The sequence below is a fragment of the Plectropomus leopardus genome, chromosome 4 (genome assembly GCF_026936395.1).
Source record: "Plectropomus leopardus strain MGB_pleo_1.0 chromosome 4, ASM2693639v1, whole genome shotgun sequence".
NCBI classification, from domain to species: Eukaryota; Metazoa; Chordata; class Actinopteri; order Perciformes; family Serranidae; genus Plectropomus; species Plectropomus leopardus.
Window position 1 is genome coordinate 32,405,269 of NC_142179.1, and position 25,818 is coordinate 32,431,086.

General features: G+C 38.2%; 1 protein-coding gene across 2 annotated transcripts in view; it reads left to right on the forward strand.

Annotated features, from left to right (window-relative positions):
• The first annotated feature begins 1,203 nt into the window (after positions 1–1,203).
• npffr1l2 (neuropeptide FF receptor 1 like 2) overlaps positions 1,204–25,818 on the forward strand; it is a 33,770-nt gene continuing 9,155 nt past the window's right edge. The window contains exons 1-3 of one of the 2 annotated variants that reach the window (XM_088077137.1): positions 1,204–1,333; positions 2,557–2,623; positions 24,664–25,060. In XM_088077137.1, the coding sequence (XP_087933263.1) occupies positions 24,682–25,060 (379 nt within the window). In that variant the 5' untranslated portion in view covers positions 1,204–1,333; positions 2,557–2,623; positions 24,664–24,681. Of the gene's footprint in view, positions 1,334–2,556; positions 2,624–12,925; positions 13,449–24,663; positions 25,061–25,818 lie in introns of those variants that run through there. The other variant, XM_042488733.2, reaches the window with a different exon arrangement.

The window sequence follows — 25,818 nt, forward strand, 5'->3', positions numbered from 1 at the left end:
TCAAAGAACAAGAAAGCTCTGACCATTTCTGTGCCCTTTCTCTTCCCCTCCCTAACCACTCACTTAGAAAAAGAATAGCAGAATCCTTAAGGCTGTCTAGTATAGAAGGCAGACTATTTGAAAATAAGAGTCTGATAGAGAGAAATAAACACATCTTGGCAATACTTCATAATTTATGAAACGCTGTCTTGATAGATTAAAAGGTCCAGTTTGAAAGATTTAGGGGGATTTAGTGGCAACTTGTAGATTGCAACCAGATTATACTTCTCTTGTTTAGAATTCTATCAGTATTTATTGTTAAGGAGGTTTTTACCAGGAGCTGGACTACCTGCAGAGGTGAAACCAGTAAAAATGCTAAAAATGAATAAATAAATTTTAAAAAAGGAAAGAAAAGCAGTTTCACCTTACAAATCACTGTTTCCTCTATTCATTCATTCATTTTCTGTAACCGCTTGTCCGCTTGTTGAAGGGTCAATGTGATATAATACTTCATAAAATAAATATAAAAAGTGCACTAATAAAAAATAAACACAAATAATAACAGATCTAGAAACAAAATTTGTTCAAAAACAAAACAAATATAATAAAATTGTCATATAAGTATAATTACAGTATATTCAAAATACTAGAATACATTGTAGAAAAACATCCGTATGAAATGAAATAGGGTTTTGCCAAGTTTTTAGTAAAGCAAAAAAAAAAAGAGAAAAAAGTCAACCGTGCTGTTAAAATGCCTGTAAAAGGGTTTTTTTAAAAAATGGACTGCTGTAAGTAAATGTGCAAGTTAAAAAATTACAGATGGAGACGCAACATCCTACAACTTGACATTTGAAACAGCACAAAGGCTAATATTTAACATCATTAGTATCTGTGGTGCTGGTTAATAGTGCTATATGTTGAATGTTTGGCACTACCTTTTTATGATTAGGTTCAATAAGACTTGTTTTTACAAATTTGTTTCAAAAAATACATTTTAAAAAGTATTAATGATTTTTGTGAATTAAATATTGTGGTAAGCTGCTGGCATGATATGAATACCTGTAAGAAAAGAATGTGTGTTTAATATCCGCTCATCATTTTGTTTTGGCATGTGTTTACAAACCAGTAAATCCAATGTCCATCTATGTTAATTTAGTAATATATGTTGCTGGTGCACAGGTAGAGTCACGTGACACAGTCACATGACAAGCAGGTAGGAAGTGATAAAAGCTGACCGGTCCCAGGAGAAAGTGGAATTGTAATAAGTTGCCACCCGCGATTTAAAAAAGTCAGGATCAAGTTGAAAGGCTTAAGGCTGCACGCATCATGAGGACGGACCTTCTCTCTGGTGCTGGTATGCAACCTGTTTTTTTGTTTTGTTTTTTTGCAGCGTTTATTCTGGCAGCATTTGAAACAAACACCACCTCGGGTTGATTTTATGGTTCTGATCCTGTCAGTCCTTGCGGGGGGACGCAAACTGCTGGTGTCCTCCCAAAAAGTGATCGTCTACCAAAAACTGAGATAGAGATAAATACCACGAGCCCAGACCATACAAAGCTCCACGGCTAAACGGCTAAAATCCATGCTAAAATCCATGCTAAAATCAAGACAGGTGTCGTGCCAAAAAGTGATCGTCTGTCAGAAACTGGCCGGGAGCGCGCGCAGCCTGTTAAAACTGAATCGGCCAGTGTTCACGTCTTCGGCTGCTCTCGCGTGAAACAGTCGCAGCACTTCTTTACATGTAACGTTATGTCCGTGGACAGAGCATAGCTATGTCTTTGTGAAACTTTAATGTGTCTTGAAACCCAGTTTTCACGTTTTTTTTTTTTTTTAGCGATTCATAATTTGATCAGGCATGACATTTACGCGATTATAGACAACATTGTTGTTCACGTTGTTTGTATGTGTTTAATATGTCTAAAATCTTGTTACATTTGGAAAGTAGTCTATCATACTTTATGGATGGGTACTGTTAAAATAAAGGTATAATCTGGTATTATCCTTATGAGCCTGCATTATATTACCTGCTATGTGGCTGAGATTATAACCACTACAGTCCTTTTTACCTCCTTTTACCTGTTGAAATACATTTGAAGAGACAATTCAGCAAATGAAAACCTGCCAAAAAGTGATTAATGCTCCTATATTGACATGAAAATGTTGTTAAATAAATAACAAATAATAATAGCTCCCTGAGGTTTTACAAAGTAAGTTCATCTCATGCTGACACTTTCTTTGCACTTTTTAATTATTTAATTTTACTGGTGATAAATATAAAAAGCCCATACAGATAATCTGCAACATGCCAAATATGGGCCCCCCATAATCAGCCAAGCCAATAATCTGTCATCCCTAACTGATTTCAAAACATCTCCAGGCCTGCAAAACAGTTTGTTTTTGTTTTTTTTAAACTGTTCCAGGAATTTTGTGGCCATTAGAACTTTGTATGTTGGTGTATTTTTTGGTTTACCATGCATTAGGCTGGGCTAAATTTTAGGTAAACCTGCTGTGTGTATAATATGGCGTATGATAGTTTCAACTAATGCAGGTCGCTTTCCTCTCTCTCTGTGTCACCAGGCTGGGTCTGCACCAACACTCTGCCTCCTGTCTGTGGTGGGACTGCACTGCGTGACACTTTGTAGTGGTATGTTAACTTAACTCTGACGCTGCATGGCATTTTTGTAGTCAATATTATATATGATGACTTTATAGAGCATGAATGCTTTGCTGGTCAAACTCGTCTCTTTCCCACAGTTTTATGGCTGAGTGGTGTGTATAAACCCTGACCTGACCTATTTGCCTTATGGTTCTGATAATTTCATTGGGATTTTATAGAAATATATATATATATATATATATATATATATATATATATATATATTTTTTTTTACTATTCCGCAATAAACTTGAATTATTTTTGCGCAATCCATGTCTAATGCTAACTGTCCATGACGACATCACTGTGGGTTCAAGGTTCCTGCAGCATAGCAGGGCGGTGGAGTTGTGTTCAGTGTTTTATTCAGTCATCACATAGTACAGTAAGATCAAACAATGGAAACCATAAACAAAATCAATAGTCTATTCAGTAGTGACTGGAAGGCTTTGGCAGACACAAAAGCTTATATATGTTTGCCCTATATCTTTATCAATAGAAACTACTCCTTCAAGAATAAAAAGAAATCATTCAGACTTGTCACCCTCAAGAATAATGTTGTCAATCATTTTTTGAAACCCAAAATCAATTTTAATTTTTAATGTTATATCGGCACTGTTCCACATTTTAACTAGGGATGCACCGATCCGATATTAAGATCGGATATTGGTCCCAATTTTGACAAAATAGCTGGGTCGGGTATTGGATAGATTCATGGAGCTGTTTCATTTACTTCAATTCATTTGCGATGTGTGCTACATAGTTCTGATTCACATTACGCGCAGAACCAGTGCATGACAGCAACCTCGCCGAACTGCAGCATGTTTCATGCACTAGCAGCACCGTGGCTGTGATGTTTCTGCAGGGCTGTCTGCTGTTATAAGTTGTGTATTTCAACATTTATGAGCAATAATTCCACTCAATTATCACATCTGCAGTTCCTGCTTTTTCAGCAACATATTCCTGCAAATAATTCCAAATAAAATATTCAGCAACTGATGGGAGTCTGTTCACAGAGATATTGTCAGAGGACTTTTATTTTGAAACAGGAGCAAGGAAGGCTGACTGAAACAGACAGCTTTGTATTTCCTTATCTCTGTGGCAGAGAGATACTTTTAAACTGAGTGAAAGGTGGCACAGAGTCAACATAATTATCAAAATGCCACTTTCACTGTTTATTTCGGTGAGCCGGCGTTTCTCTACACGAGCCTGACCAGCGCCGCTCAGGCAGCCAAAGCGGATACTCTAACCTGTCAACAGGGGCGCTGAAAACAAACAAACAACAGATTCTGCGACGCTCTCGCACTGCTTCTACGTGCTATTTGAATCTGGCACTCACAACAAACACGAGCTACAACATGGAGCGAGCCAAACAGTCAGATGTACAGAGGTGTCTCACGTTTGCTACGGCGACAAATTCGACAGCTGCTTGCAAGATTTCACAGGTTCAACTGTTATATTTTATTTTGAATTCCTGTTTGCACTAAATATTTACAAATAAGTGTGATTACTGTTTGTTTGATCAAGTTATTTACGCTACTTCCTCTCCTTCCTCTCTTCATCTGGTGCCCTCTGCCTCTCCTCTCCCCTCTTGTCTTACCGGCCGCTCGGCAGATGCTGCTTGTGGGGCACCTTCTCACAGTCTACTGCATTCAGTCCAAAGCCCTCACAACTCTTCCCGATGTTGATAAGTGTTTCTCTGTCATAGAAAATTGGTGCTTCAGCAGAAGGGGCCATGGTGTCCAGAAAAAGAAACTATATATATAGCAAAAAGTAGCAAGAGTTTGAAGAGCTCCCGGCTGCTGCATCTACATGTGCTGCTGTCGTTATGGATACAAATTGCATTTTAGAGCTAAATGTGGCGTGCACAACCTTACAATTGATGCCACACACCAAAGAGCACATTTCAGCTACAAGTGCAAGGTGAGACTGTCCTTGGTTAACTAATCATATCAGAAATCAGAAATGTTTCATACTGTTCTGCATGTTAAAAAAAAAAAACTAAGATAATTACAAATGTGACGACATTTCATCGCTCACTCTTACATTGGCATCATGTGTTCCATCTTCAAGCAAAGAGGTGAAAAGCCTTAAAGAGACATAAAGCCAATGACCTAAGTCAGTCACTCAGATGATGCTCCCAGGAGCATTTGTTACCTCCACATGTGTGAGGGTTCGGGCCCAAGCCCTTCTTCAGACATGAAAAAGTGTGCAGATGCACCACATAAGTACGTGTATGGACAGGTCACCTGACAGGTCATGTGTGTCTAAAATCAAAAGATTCCTACAAATACATGTGACATACATATAATATACAAACAAAACTATACAAATATATGCACAGGCAGTACCACATTATTAAATCATAAGGTAGGACTGTCGTGTTATAATGTTATATAACTAAAACTAAATAAATAAATAAATAAATCAAAAGGAAAAGAACAATCTCCTAATAAATTGAAGTGCCTCTGCTAATCTAAAACGGGAGTTATGACTATTTACACACACACCGCTGCAGAATATCCTTCTGGACACTGGATATTAATTATAATTTCATGTCTGAAAAAGGGCTTGGGCCCGAAACATCACTCATTTGGAGGTAATAAATGTTAATGGGAGCATCATCGAGTGTGTGTACTCTATTTGTATATTTTTGCATCTATTTTTGCGCTGTCCAGCACCTAGTATTTAATTGCTTTTGGATATGCACTCTGCTAGACTTTTTTCTAACTCAGTCACTCCTCATTAAGTTATAGACAAGAAAGAAGTACAAATAGCACCAAATGTACCCAAACCAACATTTGTGAGGAAAACTGACAGAAGAAGTGTAACAAACAGTACAGTTTGGCACAACTCATCATGTTGTTGTCCACCAGTTTTAATTAACGGTGCACTTGGAGGCTTAGTCTCTCCACCCAGCTTCTCCTTTTCTGCAGCTCTACTAATGGCCTAACCCTGTCTGCAGTTCAACACGGTAACAAGTCGTCAGAATTGAAAATGTGAAGTTTCAAGCAATGCAACATCTGTTTGTTTTATAACAATGAATTTTTCTTGCTCCATAAGTCAAAACTGGGAAACTGTATGTCACATCCCTTTTTTGTTTTCTTCCTAGAAACTTAACCTGTTAGTTACTGGTTAATGAGTGTCTGCCTTTCAAAATTAAAATAATCAAAAACTGATATCCTGACCTAGAAGGGTATAGCCCATTAAAGGCAGAGTAGGGGCGGGTCTTCTGGAATTTCATACTGTGTACAGAGAACCCCAGGATGATGGGAATATCATTATTTTTGCAGATATTTGGAAGACAGTATTGGACAAATTAAAATGTAGACCCAATTATGGTGCTGGTGGAAAAGCAAAGTATACATTGTCTGGGAATTATGTCCAAATGTTCAAAATTTAATGCCGGGCTATTCAGTAGCTGTTATTTCATTCTGGACGACAGTGGTCGACGACCAACAGACTGAGGTATCACAGAGCCATAAAGCTCACATTTAACATACAACCCTGTTATGCTGTTATCATAATCACATTACCATCACTGTGCCTTTTAAACTCAGCCTAGCACAGCCTCTTAAGAATGGGAATGTTGGCCGACAATTAACGTGATTCAAAAGAATTTACATGTTAACTACAGACCTTAATTGTGCCACATTCGACACATTAACGCTGGCAGCCCTGCTAATTTTATACACTTGGCAATTTTTTAGGTGATTCACATTTCTGTGGTTTAACAGACTCATAACATTTATTTTTGTTCTTCCTGCACTGTAAGACAAAATGATGCAGATGTGTAGCATATCTTGCTATGTGCCAGGATGTGAATCCTCAATGTGTAGTTCTTTAAAACATTTATTAACTCTTACTTATGCAGCAATTAAACCGAACCTTAAAGTCTCCTAACGGCCTCTAAATTTTCCATGACCATACATGCTGTGGGACCATCCCTCTTAAACAAATGCTCATGAGAATGAGAGCATAGCATCTATTGAAAAACAGAAAATATCAGAGCTTTGCATTTTTTACCCACTGTCAACCAACACAGCTTTTTTCTGTCCATTAACCCCAACTTTTCTTTGGAACCTTCCCTTCCGTGGTGAGTTTAACAATCATATCACGCATTTTTGTTAAAAAAAAACCCCCAAAAAAAACAACAAAACAAAAAACCTTAGTATTGGAATCTGGCTTTGAAGAGAGCATTAAAAAATTTTCAGGTCTAAAAATGCCAGAATCACGCTGGAGGCTATTTTTCATCTGTGGCCCCTCGGTCAAGGTATTACACAAGGCTTCCTAAAAAAAACAACAACAAAGCTTAATTTTTTTTTAAAAAAGGGGGGGGCAGACAGTTCAAAAGTCCTCTTTAAACACACACAGGAAATGAGGGAAATAATCAAAATGAAACAAAATGGAAAAAATCCCAAAAACAAACAACACACACAACAGCGAACAAAAAAAAATATCAAAAACAACCCAAATACAAACAACAAAAAACAGATAAAAAAAACAAGAAATGCAATTCAGAGACTGAAAAATAATACACATATTTTGAAAGCACCATTAGCAGTAGTGACATGTATATAGAATGACACTGCAAAGCAAGCAGGGCATATGAATAACAGCTTCAGAAAGAGTTTAGTGCTGCCAAGTGTCAGTATTAATCCTCCGTGTTTTAACTGATAAGTCCTCTGATGTGAATTGGAATTACATTCCACTCTACTGACGTTCTGACAGACCAGGCTGACTGGTAAATAGCATTTTTTCCGCAATGGAATAACAGTCTCCTTTTACAGCTGACTTCTGACCAGCTTGTTATACTGTAATACAGATGCATAGAAATCATAGAGAGAACCATCTTGGCAGCCTCTGTAGAAGTGACCTTGAATGAATTGATAATTTGCATGTTTACATCAGATCCTTTTGCATGTTCGTTAAACATGTGACTTGAATGAAGGTCAGTTAACATCCCAACATATTAGAGTTCACTCACAAGTTGCAATTTTTCACCCTGCTACAAGAACATGGGGATTACTGTTAGGTCTATTGGTTTTGCAGAAAATAACGCAGCAATCTTTCAGCCAAGTCTATACTTTTCCATACCCAAATTTCCACACGTCTCTGCAGATATTACATATAACGATGATATAACCTGAGTATAAATAGCTGAATGTTAACTGTGTAACTTTTATGCCACATGTATGTTACATTCTGAGATTCTTCTCATATATGCAATTATGTTGCTAAAGAATTGCCAGGAGATTGTAGCGAGGCACTGAAGCTCTCTCTCTCTCTTTCTTTCTCTCTCTCTCTCTCTCTCTCACACACACACACACACATACAGTATATATATCAATTAACACATTTAGTTGTGACTCTGGGTGCATGCTGCGATGATGTGTGGCTTTCAGTTGCTGCCTCTGGCATGCTGGAGAGATTGATTTCTTTCTTTTTTACTCATTTGGAATCTGCAGCCAACCAGGCTTTATGTTTGGGACTGTCAAACCAGCCCTTAGGAAACTTGCATTTACTCGCTGGTTGGTCAGGCAACACTCCTATGCAAAAAAGTTGGATGAAGTTCCACTGGTGCTATCCCAGCCAGCAGGGGCCGTTCCCCGTAACCCTAACCCAATGTTCAAAGAACATTTTAAGGGTGTTTATCATTTCAAATAATGTTCCTTTAAGATTAGATGCTGACTAAGATGTAACGTTATAACAGCAACATTCTGAGGATGCTTTGCTGATGTTGAGAGGTGACAGGTCATACAATGTTCCTTTTATAAAATGTTCCCACAATGTTAAATGAGAACAAAGGAAGAACATTTTCAAAGCCACATACAGAAAATGTTACTGAGGACTGAGATTTCAGACCTTTTTTTTTTTTTAGATGAAAATGTAATGTTATATGTTAATAAAAATAACCATTTTGAACGTTTTTTATGTTTATAGAGAATGTTATTCTAACTTTGAGAAGAATGTTCTGGGAACTAAAAGAAAACTTTCTGCCTAAAACGTCACTTAAACATTGCATTGGTTACATTGTAGTATTCTCAGAATGTTTTTACAACCAAAAATTGCTAGCCCTGTACTGGCGTTATTTGCATTATTTGAGGTTAGCAACAGATAAGGGATTTTGCATTAGACCCCTTGACATGAAGCATCAATGAATAAATAATATTATATTATTGTTCCTCCCATATTTTTTCTACTTCAAGCATGAGCAGCCCAACTTTTCATTCTCAAAGAGAGCTAACAACTGACACCTAACAACTTATGTAAATCCCACTAATTAATGTATTATACCAATGTGTATACGGCATCACTACCTTCTTTCCTCTGAGTGATAATTTATTTAACACCTGAGAATGTGTTAGATGTCTTTCATAGTCAGTGTTGTAGCACCCAATAATGTAATAATTTACTGAAAATGTAATAATGCCTGAAAATGTAATAACATTTGCACTTAACTCAATCGAAAATGTAATAAAATCCAATAATGCAATAACTTGACCAATAATGTAATAAAATATTCTGACTGATATTGTAATAACATTTTTACCGATAATGTAATACCTTATTACATTATTGGAGATTTATTACATTTTCAGGTGGGTCTTTTTTTTTAAAAAATGATAATGATAATTAAATAAACAAAGAACCTAGGGCTGGGCGGTATGACCCAAAATTCATATCACGGTATAAATTGAATCTCTTCACGGTTACGGTATATATCGCGGTATAACTGTCGCGGTGTAAAACTTATAATGGAAGTGTTTCTGAATGGGTTTTGTAGTCCTTTAGCAAAACTAAATTGATTTAAAAAAACAACAACAAAAAAAGCAAAGATATAATGTAATTTTTTGAGCATTTCCTGTGCAGAAGAACAACAGGATAGTGCCTCAGAAGTACAAAAATTCTTACAAAAATAAAGTGGATATTGTAAACAGTACTTCAAGTAAGAGAGGTTTTCTATAAGGCAAATGGCAAAAACAGTGAAAAGGTTCTGTAATCCTGTAAAAATCTGTAAAAAATACCTAAGTAAAGAATGTGAGTATTTTTTCCTTCACAGCAGGTCAGTGATCAGTGTTTCAGTGACTCTCTGTGGATCAGTGAATAGTGTTTTATTTATGGGGCCCGCCACATTAAAAACATCCACACCACGACATGATTTTCTATTTTTGGAGCTGCACACCTTTTTCGGTCGTGTCTAGAAGGTAACTTTATTTGCACAACTCTTGCGAGATTTGTGTTCGTTATTTCTACTAAAATAATCAAACTCGCGCGATCTTTCGCAGGTCTGAAAATTGAAAAAATGTTTAAAGCCTACCATTACCCAACTATTATCAAACGTTATCACAGAAATCTGAAGGTATTGATGCTGAGACATTGCATACTCACTTACCAAGTGGTCACATAAAGGGAGAAATGTCTCTCTTGGCTAGCCACCACCTGAAAGAGACCCTGATCGTGTTCTCCCTTGCAGGCCCTCTAGTGGTCAGGATGCCGGCGTCCAAGATGAATTAATACATCAAAAGCATCATTTATACAATATAGTGACTGTAAATCGTATATATATATATATATATATATATATATATATATATATATATATATATATATATATATAAACCCCAAAAGTTAAAAAATAACCAAGTCAGTTGTCATTATGTTTTGTCATTTTTATGCTGACGTTTTTATTAAACCTCTACTTATAGAGGTAAATCTGTCAGCTGACCACTATCACTTGACATAGACTAGAGGAAGATGGTAAATGGTCCGTATTTATATAGTACTTTACTATACCTGAAACGATACCCAAAGCACTTTACATTATACATCACATTCACCCAGTCACACACTGATGGCAGAAGAGCTGCCATGCAAGACGTTAACCGACGTTGACCCATCAGGAGCGGTTAGGGGTTCGGTGTCTTGCTCAGGGACACCTCAACATGAGCTCTGCAGGCCATGATCGAACCAGCAACGGTTACAAGACGGCCACTCTACCCACTGAGCCATGCCGCCCCGTCATTCAAAGTGATATAATAACCATTTATGAGAGGATATATTTATGTCAAATTTTAAATAATGTGTTGGTGTTGTGAATACTTATGCATACCCTCGTCAAATGAAGTGTTACTTAAATTTGTTTTGTTGGTTTGTGGTTGTTTTCACGAGGTAGTGATTCGTTGGAAAACTGTGGAGAGTGAAGTATGTTTAGGGAAGCAATAGTTATTCTCTTGTTTCAAAGTCAGTGTATTTAACAGTCTTAGATTCTCAAAACACAAAATATAGACCTCTGTATTACATTATCTGTCAAGTTTTACATTATCATTTTTTTTTAAAAAAGACCCACCTGAAAATGTAATAAATCTCCAATAATGTAATAAGGTATTACATTATCGGTAAAAATGTTATTACAATATCAGTCAGAATATTTTATTACATTATTGGTCAAGTTATTGCATTATTGGGTTTTATTACATTTTCGATTGAGTTAAGTACAAATTTTATTACATTTTCAGGCATTATTACATTTTCAGTAAAGCGTGTTTGATACGTAATTACAGGACAGACACAGGTGAAATCATGACAGTCATAATAACGACAGCATGCTGTTTGGGTCCGCCTGATGTTACCTTTGCTTTTTTCTGCTATGATAAAGGAAAGATAATAGCAAGTCAGTTAGGTATTGAAAATGTTCCCGAATAGCCTTGGAGCCTGAAGACGCCACATCCATGCAGCTCCAAGGACTTCACACCTGTGGCTCTGACCTGGACAATGTGTCTCACCCACTCCACGATGTGCTGGTCAGTTACAGGAGCATGTTCAGCACACGGCTGATAACACCAAAATAGATATATTTATTTATATTAGTACTTATGTTCAAATTTTATTTATATATTCCACGCTTTCCTACTTCTTTTAAGACTTTTGAATGGGAGCATCTGTAACTAAAGGCAATTTCCCCTCAGGGATCAATAAAGTATTTCTGATCTGATCTGAACCTGAGCAGGGGACAGTAATGAGGTGAGACAAAAAAAGAGGACTGATTGGACGTTGAAAGCTTTGTACAAAACCTGAACTCTTAGGGACTACTTGCCAGATGTCTATACGCATACAAATTGAACTGTGAATAATATGTGGTGTAATGACTGGTTATGCTGCAGGTGGCATGCCCAGGTGATTTATTCCTTCTAGGTCAGGCAATCTGTTCAATGAGCCAAATCCATCAACTGATGCTGGTGCTGCAGAGCACTCCCAAGCATATGAGCAGACACAGCCTATCGCTTCAGTCCCAGTTTGATTAATGTTGATATGTAAGATATTGAATTTTTCCATGGCAAGGATCGTTTCTGGTCAGATTGTTGTAAGGATTGACTGCTGATTGTCTGAACCTTAGAGAGGCATTTCACTGCTGGTAAAGGTTTTTTTTTGTTGTTTGTTTTTGTTTTACAAAAATGGGTTTTGGGGGTTTTTGCATTTCGAAACATTCAGGTGTGCAAAATGGGTAAATACTTAAAAAAAAAAAAAGCACTGGAGAAGGACTTGTGTTTTTGAATTTGGTGAGAGACACACTACTTGAAAAGGTTTATATTTATCTTATATAAAAATGCTAACACCCCTCTCCTGAAAAATATAGTCCCACAACACCAAGACAGAAACTCAGCAATGTACTGCTGTGGACGCGGCCAAAGCAAAACATATTTTAGCCATCTAAAAAAATCACTGTCAGTTTAAGTGTACACTATATCTATATTTTGTCATTCAGTGGAGTAAAATGACACCTCACTGGAGTCTGGTAATTTTTATATAACACCTTCAAATCCCCCTCTGTAAAGGCTGTTTTGCAGCAAGTAAACATGGTGAAAATATTCTAAATATAGCATAGGCTACACTTAACAAACTTAACTGATATTGTTTTTTTTTTTTTAGGTGGTTTAAAACTTATCAATGAAGGCAGTTTTCTCGGCACCATTCTATTCTATGTTTGTGACATGGCAGTTTTTTACCCCATTATTGTAAATAAACAGTTATGATGTAATATGGTCCATATATCATAGACAGTATAGATAATATAGGTTTATATGGCAACAAGCTGAGAGATCGCATATCTCCACCTGTTGTGGTGTGGTGGACATATTTCTGCCAATAACTGGATTCTCCCCCGGTGCTTGTGTACTTAAACAAGGAGAGTAGTCCACTTAAATTGACTAATTGAACTATAACTGTAGCTCTACTAAACTGCATATAAATACACTAAGTTTTAAGTAAATTTAAGTGTGTGGGGGGGGTCTAAATGACATTAGTTCCTCATGTTATAGGCTACTAGCCCAGTGCACATAGGGTTTTAGTTACAGGTGATTATACACTAATCAAAGAATTATATACAGTTTATGCCAATGACTCCAGGTAAAGTGGTTTACAACACCAGTTATATATATATGATTTATAGAAGCAAATTAATTGCATTGTAAGTAATACGAAGTCTAAAGTTGATTTTTTTTTCAAACAACCTGTCTTCAGATCGGGTCTCAAACGGTTTCAGCCGTGCCCGGTCTCCCCCTCTGGCGTGGAGCCGCTCAGAGCGCAGTGAGTCTGTGTGGCAGCAGGCTGTCGGTATAACTCTGAATTCTAGATCAACTTCTGAACATAAACGATCGTTTTCAACTAAATCTTCGGTGTTAATTTGAAAACCAAAGATACAGAGTAATTGGAAAGGCACGCAGAAAACGCCTCGTTCTTTTTCTGACTAATTTGTTCAATTTCATCACGCGACTCAACAACACCTGGAGTTCAAAGAGCAGCTGAAACCACAAAGGTAGGTCTTCTCTGGCTTCACACACTTTCACGAAAACGCACAGGAAAACATCTTTTCTCAGTCTGCGGTGTGTTCACGTAATTGGGCTTATTTGACTTTTACACAGACACCATGCGTTTCAAATCCGCGACAGTAAGCGTGAACTTTTTCGATATCAGCTTTCCAGTAGTCATTTGCTGAACTTGTCAATATCCCCTTTAAAAAAAAAAAAAAAAAAAAAAGGGTGAAAATGTCTGCTGGTTTTATTATCTGGCTGTGTCTATTCCAGTTAGGATTTTTAAAAAATGTTATTTTATAGTTTTCCTTACACTATGTTTCATTAAGCAACAGTGCTCTCCATAGTTGCAGGTGTTTTGGCTTTGTTTACCTGGCTGATGGGTTTGAAGGGAAACAGTGAGTATGCAGGTAAGGTGCTGACTTTATAGGCTGTAACTGTGCAGGAGTTATGAAAGGTAGCCCTGTCTGTGTAAGGCAGTGAAGCCATTTTGCCTGCTATATTCCATGGCACTGTGGACATTGTTTTTGCATTCACTTATTGTCCACCTTTTGTATGGGAAAATTCTCAAGGTTTAGGAATTATCGGATCTTTCTCCATCTCAGAGAATTTCATTCTGTTTAAGATTAAAATCCTTAACCCTGCGTGCTTAATCCATAGAATTTAGAATTTAGATTAAAACATTTCCAAATACAACTTCCATACAATTAAAAATGCCAAGTGAAGATAGGAACCAACCAACTATTGGTCGAGGCTCCTTTTATTGGCCGATAATAGCCCATCAGAGGTATATCCATATTGGCTTGCATGTTGTCCGATATGCGTGATATGAAAAGTTTATTTTTTACAGAATTATAATCCAGAAAAAGATTCATATTGGATCATTAAAATCCCAATTAAATTTTCTGTTTTGGTGCATGCATGTCATTTTTTATGATAAAGTTTATTGTTAAACTGTAAAATAATCTGCCTCCTTTACATACTTTTTTCACAAATATTTAAGCCTGTCCCATTTGTGAACTGGTCAGCTTTCTCAGAAAAAGGCCAGCAGGTTAGATATCTTAATGGGACCTCCAAATTATGTTATGGAAATTTTAAGCAGTCAAACACCGCTGATGGGTTTCTGATCAAAATTGTTATTGTACAAAAAGAAAGACAAACCTTACTACCAAACAGAGAAATTAGAGGGAAAAAGCATGACAGAGATGCATCTTTTCATAGTTACAAGACTATCTGATATCAATATATCGATGTCAGCTGAGCAGCATTTTACATAAAATATAAAACGAAAACATGTCAGCAGAGCATTTAATTTAATTTGATTTATTTTCCAGCTTTTAACAAATAATCATGTCAATATTTGAATAGAATGAGCGTGCTGATGATTAAAAAATGCTTTCATTCAAATTTAATTTGAATTGAAATGACTATTTTGCTGCTTAAAGTTTAGCTACTTTTACACTGTGATAACTGAATCCGGTGAAAAAATTGCAATGCCCTCATTGTTTGCACCGTTCTTAAACATTTCATTGAAGACAGAATAATCAGTAAAGACAAGAGATGTCAGCTTTCACTCTAAGGGTGGTGTAAGTCCTTTCCATGAGTGCTGGTAGCGTGTTTAGGCATGTCAACTGATATTGATACCATTACAGGTCAATTTTTCAATCTTCTCTACTGAAGAAACATAAACAGGTTGTCGTTGTCATGAAGACACGAGGTGAATGCTCATCAGCACGTCTCTGTTATATATGGTGGTGCAAGAAAAGGCTGTATCCTCACTCGGGTGCATTTTAATAAACATCTCTCACCAACATCCAGCACTTTTGCACCGTTTCGTGATAGGCTGTTAGCAATGCAGTATAGATTCACGTCACACACAAACAAGCACATACACCGTGAACTTCCACAAACAAGTGCCTCTGTCTCACACAAACGCAGTGCAACGTTTTTTGTGTAGCACATGCACTGCACACAGGCACAGAGGGACTCTTGAATATACAACGCATGCACAGCCCAGAGTACTCCCATCATTTATAAAATAGGCCATTCTTTCCACTCGGCTGTGATTCCACCTCATTGCTGTGGATGTATAAAAAACTCTTACAGTTGTCATGAATGTTGAAATAAGCTTTAAGACCCAAACTGTTGATTGTACCAGGCTGTAAATATGTTTATTTTTGCTGTAAAGTTAGGCATTTTAACATGGGGGTACATGGGGATTGACTCTGTTTAGGAGCCAGCCTCAAGTGGCCATTTTAGGAACTGCAGTTTTTGGATCTTTTGCATTAGCTTTATTTTTCAGCCTCGGAGGTTGCCACTTGGTTTGGACTTGCTTGAGACTTGAAACTTGCTTGTGACTTTCACATGTGAGATTACTCCACTTCTGACGGATTCAATAATGAAAATTCTTCACTCAGGGCTTCTGGGTATTTTTCAGCCTCAGAGGGTGCCGCTTGGTCTGGGCTTTTAAAGTCAATTTGTTCCAACAGTTATGAAACTCATTGATTCAGCGATGTGTGATTGAATGGCACTGATTTGGGCCTCTGATTTGATTACGACCTCAGTGTGGTCTCATTCTTTACTCAGGGTTCCTGAGCTGCAGTTTTTGGCACTTGCATGCATTGGCTTTATTTTTTGATCCTTGGGATAAAATGAAATGATTCAACCATGCAGCTCTTCTAGACTTTTAAAATCTTTTCAGGTGAATCTGTTCAAATTCTGATTGTGAAACGAATCATTTTGAGAGGATTTTGGCCACTAAGAAAATTGACTTCTAAGCTGTAGAATGACAGGAAATGTGGGAGAGAGAGAGAGGGGGAATGACAAGCAGCAAAGGGCCACAGGCTGGAACTGTATCCGGGCCACTGCAAAGGCTACAGCATATGTGCCGTACTCTAGCAGGTGCACTACAGGCCACCCCCAAAAAAAAAGACCAAAAAGACCAGCCTCTAGATCAATACTGATTTTGTACTACCACACTGAAAAGAGGCAACATTCCTCACTCTTTAACAGCTGAACTAAATGATAAAAATTTAAAAAAGGCTGACTTTTCCTTTGCTTTAACTGATTAGAATTGGTTAATATAAAAATAATTTCGCTCTTTGTTTGAAATTTTTAACTTCCCAAGGGAGAGCTGTAATTAGTGTCTCAGATTCATGCCTTTAGGCGGACACTTGTGTGAGCTACTCTTTGAATTTTAACAAATGCAATAACTAAACTTCTTGCATTGTCCAACACTGTTTGGTGATTTTGATGCCTTTTGACCTTTTGATTTTTGATTTTTCAGGACATTTGCTGCAATAGCAATGGCAAACACCTATGCAATGCAGTAATATGGCATGTGTTTTGATTAAGTCTTGTGACTTTTACTTTTTTGAGTGGAAACTGCAAAACCACTTCAAAGTGCAAGTGATCCTGTGCACAAGATTAAAAGTATCTATGTGGTTGGCTCATGGTCACAGCGTTAAACATTGATGTAAAGTGGATGTATTAAATCTTTGGAACACTTGGGCTACTCTTTACCTTTTTTAAAATTCAACAAAAATTTCACAATTTCACTGCTGGATCAATGCAAAATAACATTTATTTTATTTTTTACTAATTCCTCTTTATTTATTTATTTTTAATGTTTTAGTGGTGTGTAATTTTTTTAAAGCAACAATGGTTTGAGCTAAATGCTAATATTAGCATGCTAACATGCTCATAAGTAAGAAATGTTAAGAGGCTGATGTTATGGAGTAACATTTGTGTTCTTCTGAATTTACAGTTCCTATGTAGTGCATCAGTGTTCACACTCATAGGTATAGGTATAAGGTATATACCTATATGTAGGTATAAATAAAATGCCGATACAGATAATCGGCAAAATGCCAAATATCGGCCCCAATAATTGGCCAGGCCGATTATCCGTCAACCCCTAATGGAAACCATATCTTCTTATATTTCTAATGTTTTCATTGTAATTGTCAAGTCATTCAAAGCAAAAACCTACATGATCATCAAATATAAATTGTGTGGAAATAGTTTAAATGTTTTTCTTTCAGGCGTCATTTGTATAAAGCCCAGCTAAAGCCTCCACATGAAGCTGATTTAAGTATTAGTCTGCTGTCTAAACAGCCGCTTCCCAGCGACTGAAAATTCCTCCCTCTCAAATATATTGCTGTTTATTCCTAATTCATAGTTGTATTCTGCCTACAAAGGCCTGACTAAGGGCACTTGATTGATTAAATGTAGCCCAGCAATTTAGGCACTAAAAGCCTTAATCAATCACTATGTTGTATAGTTTGATGGATAGTTTATTGATGGTTGATAGTCAGATCTAGCCAGGGGGCAAATTATTCTAAGTATTCTAATTTTGTACTGTATGTTGTTACAACCATTCAACCACCCACTTAACTCCTGTTTTCCATCTCAGCATAATCACAATTAGGAGACTGTGTTACCGCACTGGACGCTTTGCGACGCCTATCTCCGCCACTCCAGATTCAGGGATCTGAACCTGCCTCCCTTTCAATCGGCCAGGGGCAACGTAGGCCATCGCCCCACCCTTCCGAACGGCATTCGCCTGTCTCTTAGGACCGACTGACCCATGTTCAACTGCTGTTCACATGGAACCCTTCTCCACTTCGGCCTTCAAAGTGCTCACCGCGGTGGCCCTACTACTCATCGTGGCGTCCTCGAGGCTCCTGTTGCCCGTGACAGCGGGGTATGGGCCTTACGCTCCAGCGCCATCCATTTTCAGGGCTAGTTGATTCGGCAGTGCGTCCTGGCACTTGTGTTGTCTTTGTAGATATTGCAGTTACTTCTGGCGATATTGAATAACATTTTCTGTACAGAACATTGTCTATTCAAGCCACTCATATGGTCCATTATTTCTAGCCCCCACAGCTGTGATGGAGTCATGGCAGTTTGCTGTCTGTTGTAGATAAAGTATGCACTACTTTTCATCCCCTTATTTCTACTTTCTACTAGAACACAGCAGGGAGCAAATTATTTGGCCCCCTGAAAAAATATAGATCTAATGACTTGAAAGCCTAGATTCAAAAGAATGAAACATATTGCACAAGACTGGAGCTGGGTCCATTAGGCATACAATACTGTACATACTCTTAGAATATCTAATTTGTAAATATCTCTGTGATACACTGTGATATTTATACCCACATAATAAATTTAACATGTACTTTCCTGACGGAATTGCACATAGTCTTTTAAATTTGTACACTTGTGACTTATGATAAGCTCCTTAAATCAGGAAATCATTTTCAAAATTAAATCAATATAATAAGTAAGCTACTATCTTCTGTTTTAGTTCAACATTTCATATCTAGAAATAATGTAAGCATTACAGGTGAAATACAGCAAAATTTAGTGTAAAGATTTGAACTAAATTCTTTGTCGACCTTGTGGTACAGTCCAGATGTCAGTGTTAAACATTGCTTAGTTTTCTCAAAGCTATTTTAACATCAGAAAAGCTGAAACTTTAAAGTCTTTGAGATTGTCAGGAATGAGTCAAGTTTACTGGCCATGGGAATCTGAAAACATTTTAGATATCACCAATCAGAGCAACTAGATTAAACTATTTTTGGCATGTGCTCAGGAAATCTGTTGCCAGGAGGGATGGGAATTAGTGTGATTTTATTTATATAAATGTCATCCTGCTATTCATACTGATTCTTTACAATGTAGAAGAAGGTAGAAGGTAGATTTATTCATTTTTAACAAAGTTTAAAAAATGAAATTGCAATTATTCTTTATCCAGCTACATCTTTGAGTTGAAGGATGAATTGATTAAAATCATCAGCTACTATGAAGATTCCATCCAGTTGCTTGGTGATGTTACTGCTGATGGCATTGTTCAATTCCTGCAGTGCATTTTTTGATTTTGCATCAGTCCTGTGTCCAGATGGCCCCCACAAGGTCAGTCCATCCGGTGCAACAGCTCGATCTGGGATTCCAGGTGTTAACCATGTCTCTGTGAAGATGTGTGCAGAGCAGTCCCAGACCTCGCGTTGTTGAGTGAACCAAACTCACATCTCATCCACTTCACTCTCCTACAATCAGACACTAGACAGAAGAAGGCTTGGTAGAGAAACAGCTCCCTCTCCGAATCATGCCAGCCTCACCGTGATACTGACTCTTCTCTCTCTTTTCATCCGGCACTTTCAGTTTCCTTTCTCATCTCTGGTCCGACTGGCTTGTTGGCGTATGCTGTTAGTGGGAACCCTTTTTGAGGTCTGCTGCATTCAGTCCAAGCCCCACACAACTTTTCTCCGTGCTGATAAGTGCCACGCTGTCGTGGAAAAGTCCTGCTTCAGCAGAAGGGGCCATGGTGTTGAAAAAACGTTGCTGGTGAAGTTGTGTCTGCGCATATATTAAAGCCACACACACCAGTGTCGGACTGTCAGTGAGCGTCTGTGAATGTAACAGCAGTCAGAAACAGCTGATCAGCTGTTTGTCACTCTCAAACATGGATCTCAAACACGTTGAAGCATGTCGGTCTCTGATGCACTCTCTGCTGAACGCACAGGCCGCAGTCACTTCCGGTAAGGTTAGATATGAAATCTTGGCACCTGCTTGGAGGTAGCTTTTAAATTTCTATGCCCTGTTAACAATAATAATAACATTATTATTATTATTATTATTATTATTATTATTATTATCATTACAGGCAGATTGCAGAGTGCAGTGCAGGGATCAGTGAGTGGTGAGTCATATTTAAATATATAGCCTTGATGTGAGGCTGGGTCTTGATTGGTATATGACTGATTACAATCCATGATTCAATTAGCTTCCAATTGTTCAAAGCTGTGACGTAAGACTTCTTTGTCCCGCATGAGCAAACTCAGTGCTTATTTCTAGACAGCATATACTCGTTATAGTCATATTTAGTTCAATTCCATTTCATTTCAAAAGTCCGTCATCACAAATCAAAATTTGTTTAGTTTAATATGCATTTCTGGGGAAAGATTGATTGCTGAATCACATTTCCAGCTTGTCAAATACTGACACTTTTGATTGGTGGTTTGGCCCAAGTACACCCAAGTACACCCAAACGGTCTGTATTTGACAACTCAATAATCAACTATCTTTCTCCAGTATTACATACTGAACATTTAGTGTATCCATAAATATTAGGTATACGTACGTTACCTCATGTAGAACAACTCAATTCCACTTTTTATGTCCAATTGTGATACAGCATCCTTGAGTATTAATAAGTCGTTAATAACACATGTGCACGGCTGCACTTTGCTTGACCTAGCCATCCAAAGAACATTGCTTTGAAATAAAATAATAATAATAAATATTCAACTCCCCAGTTCAGAAAAACATAGCCCACAACATGACTCATAATATGAGTTATGCAACGGCTGCATCTTTTTGTTCAAACCTTTTCACACACAGAAAATTTTGCTGCATTTCTGAGTGATCTTTCACTGTGCAACAGTTTTAATACAGATATTAAGGATAACAAAAAATATACAGTATGTAGAATTCTGGTCTAAATACTGAATTTAAATAACTAAATAATACTACATACAGAAAAAAAGTACAGCAGAAAACAGTATGGTAGACATAACATAACATAGACATATTTTCGCACAACTGAAACTGAAGGTTATTATCCTCTAAGTCAAACATATAGCCGTCCGACTTTCAAAAACTGTCACAAAAATCACTGGCCTATTCCTTTTGAAGTCCTTATTGTGACGTAAGTTTGTTCACTTTAACATATAAGGCTGATTCTTCTTTTATTTAGAAAGATAAGCATTTCAGCTTTCTCAGCTATCAGCCTGCTCCTCCTTTCATCAGTAATAAAGGAGGCTGTGCTGAAGAGACTCTTACTCTCCAACTTGATTGAAGTTGTGCAGAGACATGTTGTTGCAGTGACAACCAAGAAGGGGTTGTCGAGGATGGTTGACTTCCTAGAGGAGCTTCCAAGTCTGCTCTTGCTTGTAGCTTTCACCTGAGGGTTCTTCTTTGCTGGCTCTGAGGCTGCTGAGAATCATATTAACAAAAGTTAACAGACCCCTACATAGAGTATGCACATATACCTTTGGGTTCCAGCAGCATTAGAGCCAAGTATAAAGGCTCAAATTCCCAATCTTTGAGTCCACATCTATTCACAGCCGAATGGAGTGGGCTTTTGATGATACCTGTTCCCTCATCTGTCTAATTTTCTCAAGCAGGAACACATTTCTCCTGTTTTGCGCGTAGCGCAACTGCTTGGGATGCAGCCCTGTTTTTTACAAAGTAAAACTTTGTCAGTCCATCCACTGGACACACATCTGAGCTCCAGTTGTCAGTTGTCAAATAAACACGGCAGCTTTTTCCAAGCATTTGGATATGAATTTGCACACTTGCTTGTACTTATCTCGGGTAGCCTTTTCGGAGATGAACAAATATTCAATTAAATGCCAAAACCCCATGATCTTAACAAAATGAATGGGTTGGTCAATCAGAAAATGTATTCAGTGGCTTTTCTGTTATCAGCTTTGCGGCTGTCTTGAGGGAGTCCCTCCCACTTCTGCATTGTTTTCAGCAATTTTTGTGCTGCAGCACACTTTGTTGTTGGCACTCATTGCCTCTAAAGTAGAGCTGTGCAATATGACGAAATAAAACATCTGAAGATAGAAAAACATTGATCATTTCTAAACATACTAAGTCTTTTATTCTGTTTATGTCATGCTTTGCATCCGTCCGTGTGACCGAGAGGGTGTCTGCACGATGCATGGCACCAAAACAAACCCAGAGGAGCAGACGGTGACACTGAACGTGGGGATTTTGCATAAGACACTGACACTGGTGTTTTCTTTTTGTTAACTGTTGACACATCACACAGCCGCATTTCAGGTCATACTCTCTGCTCCTCTCACGGCAGCTTCACTGCATCACCGGCATATACACGTTTGCTCTCCCCGCTCGTGCTTGTTGTCGCTCATGCTCTGTCTCTCGCTGCACACGCTGTCTAGATCCAAAATGAGAAGTTTCAAAACAACCAGAAAGGCAGTGTACTGTGGCTCTGGAGCACTTTGGAGCACGAGGAAAGGGTGTGCTTGATTAACTTAATAAGAGACAAAATGGGAGCAACATTGCGCTGCACATAATCGTTTAATCTCGGTTATCTTGTTTGTTTGGGAAGCCAAAATCGTGATAGAAATTAAAATCCGATTAATCACCCAGCCCTATGGTCCCGATTGGCTTCCACCCCAAACGGTTTCAGTGGGTGGGAGTGCTCGCTTTGGCAGACAGGCTCCTTTTGCCAATACAGATGTCAGTCGGACAGTTATTGTCTAAAAAATACAATTTAATTCTATTTACCCTTTGTACGTGAAGTATACATCATCATCATTGGCATTCTCATTCAGCAACCCGCTGCCTCTGGTCTGCTGAATACCAGCTGGCAGCCTCCTTGTTGTCTATCCGAAGCATTGTGAACACTGATCTGCATGGCTGTGATCCCAGCTTTGCAGCCCCTTGTATCTGCTCCTCTATTAGCGCAATGAGTGGTGAAACAACAGTAACCATTGGATTTGTACCGCAGAACATCTTCTTCATCACCAACAGAGCCAGTTAGTAAATCAAGCTTTAGCCAAATCCAGTCAGACAAACAGCGAACATTTCTTTTCCTTTCAAGTAACTCACCCTCTTGTTCTTGTTTGTTATTGACTCCATTACTTAATTAACCTCACTTATCGCTGTGTTTACTCTGCTTATGCTAAATTTGGCACTTGTTGCAGTGTAAGTCACCATTACTGTATTGAAAATAGCGGCATACATGCTACATTATGAATGCAGTCTCTGATTGGCTGCCTACCTGTTCAACTACAGAGCAGATCCACGATTGGCCCGAAAAGACTGCAGTAGACTAAAATCATTTGGGTCGGGAGCGAGTCCAGACTGAAAAAGTGAGAGAAACCGAATGTTGAGTTTACGTGATCAGGATGGTTTTATCAGGCCAACGTACCAGGACACCAAGGATAAGTTCAGTATTGTGTTGATATAATTACATTGATACATGTGACCATCTCACTCACAATTGTGTCAGGGAAGCCAGTCTAGAGCCATTTGTCATCAGAAATAGACAGTAACAATGGTGTTTTGATGCTTATATTGACTCAATACCACCACCAGTCTCTCCCTGCCACAGAGATAAGGAAATGCAATACAATAAGAGGTCTGTTTTACTCCAACTTCCCTGCCTCCATTTCAAAATAAAAGCCCTCTGACAACGTCTCTGTGGACAAAATCCCATCAGTTGTTGACACAAGGCATCGAAGTATTTGCGGGACAAATGTTGTCGGCAATGCAGGCGCTTGCACGACTTCATAAATAAAAATTTGTGCTTATGAATGTGGAAATAGTACTCCTACCAGCAAGCAGCATTGCTGCAGCAATGCTGCATGTGTAAACACCATAAGCATTAAACACGCTGCAGTCATGCACTGCTGATGCATGCTGTGTGAAATGGGCCTTACACTTTGTGACCATCCTGCACAGTCAAAGTCCATTAGGCCAGGATCAATGTTTTAGATAGTCTTACTTGCACAAAAGTTTTTGCAACCTCTAGATGTACCAGAAACATGTTTAATGGGTGCCCACTGAATCATCAACAAGCCTGACCTGTAAGCACGTTGGGAGCTTGTCCAGATTTGTTTGAACTGTTGTTCACAAGCAAAACTTTCACAATCTTCTCAAATGATTTCATTTGAAATACACACAGGGAACTGAACTAAAAGTGAAATTTATTTGCGCACTCTTCAAAGCCAGACTCCAATGACAAAAACAGTAATTTACCTCGCTGAACACAGGGGCAGCTGGTCCACAGCTGCCTCAATTGTTACTGTGTGACTTTATTGAATTTAAACTAAGACTTTAAAACACCAAAGACAGAAGTTTGCTTTTGGAAAGGATTATCTATTTGGGAAGTAGAGCATAGATCTGACCCTAAATATCAAGTCTGACCCTAGATGAACCTGAACAGTTTCTGTCCAAGCCCGACGCGAGCCTGACCCACAGTAATAGTTTTGGTCCCGAGGCTTACTAAAAACCCTAATTTGTACTGTTAAAATAGGCCTGTAGTATGGAGTTTAATGGCCAGCCAGTTGACACTACACATTGTCACATTGTCACACTGACACATGTCAAGATGACTATATTTGTTCCAAATAGCAATCGCGATTATCTCTGATCATCACTTTTTGATTTTCCCTGCAGTGTTGGTTCATCGGAAGCATGGATACACTGGGCAACATCAGCGGGGAAGCGATGGAGTTTGAGGGATCAGCCATCACAGGAGCTTTCATAAACACCAGCCTACTTGACGCCACAAACGTCACCAACATCACCAACATCACCAACATCACCAACGTCACCATCATCACCTTTTCCCCCTACTTTCAGCACTCTCTCTATGTGGCTACCAGCTACATCGTGGCCTACTTCTTCATCTTCCTGCTGTGTATGGTGGGGAACATCCTGGTGTGTCTGATTGTACTAGAAAACCATCGTATGCGCACAGTAACCAACCTCTTCATCCTCAACCTGGCTATCAGTGACCTACTGGTGGGCATCTTCTGCATCCCAATAACACTGGTGGACAACCTCATCACAGGTAATACATTACCCTTACCTCTGCCATAGCTCCTTACTGCCACAAGTATGTTGCATGGAAGTCTGTTCTCAGAGTTATTAGTAAGACAGAAACACACAGTGTCAACATTCAGCCAGTTGCTATGCTCATAACTGCTACAGTGGTGCAGCAGGTCACACCAAACTATGACTACTGCATGCATGTTAGGCTGCCTTGTTTAGATGGACTGTATTTTACCTTTCTACACCAAAGCTTCATTACTTATTTTCTACTCCCATTTCTCAAAAACCACCAAGTCAATTAACAGTTCAGTGCCACAAGCTGTATGTGACTGTCTATCGATAAAATTGGTTTCATATTCAATGTTTTATTCTAAATGTCAGTGTGAGATGTCAATAGCAAATAACAATGACAAATAAAAATTGTGATAGATTTTTACTTCCCATGCAAAAACATAGACTCAAAACAAACAAGACACTTGATTTGAAATTTTTATACAGTACTATATGCAGCAGTTTGTCACGGATACCTGCTTAGAACAAACATCATTGTGTTTGTTCTAAATATTTGGAATTATAAGGTTTTCCCAGGTAGTGTTTGAGAAGTGTAGTACAAGGAAAGACAGGACAAACTGGGACATGGAAAGGCCTTACAATGTGAGAAAGCACCAAAAGGCAGGGTACCCAACTCAGAATTATATCAGTCGAATCAGATTCGGCCCTTACATACAAATATTCGACGATTCAGGATTTTTCCATATAAAGTTGTAAAGTCTGAAT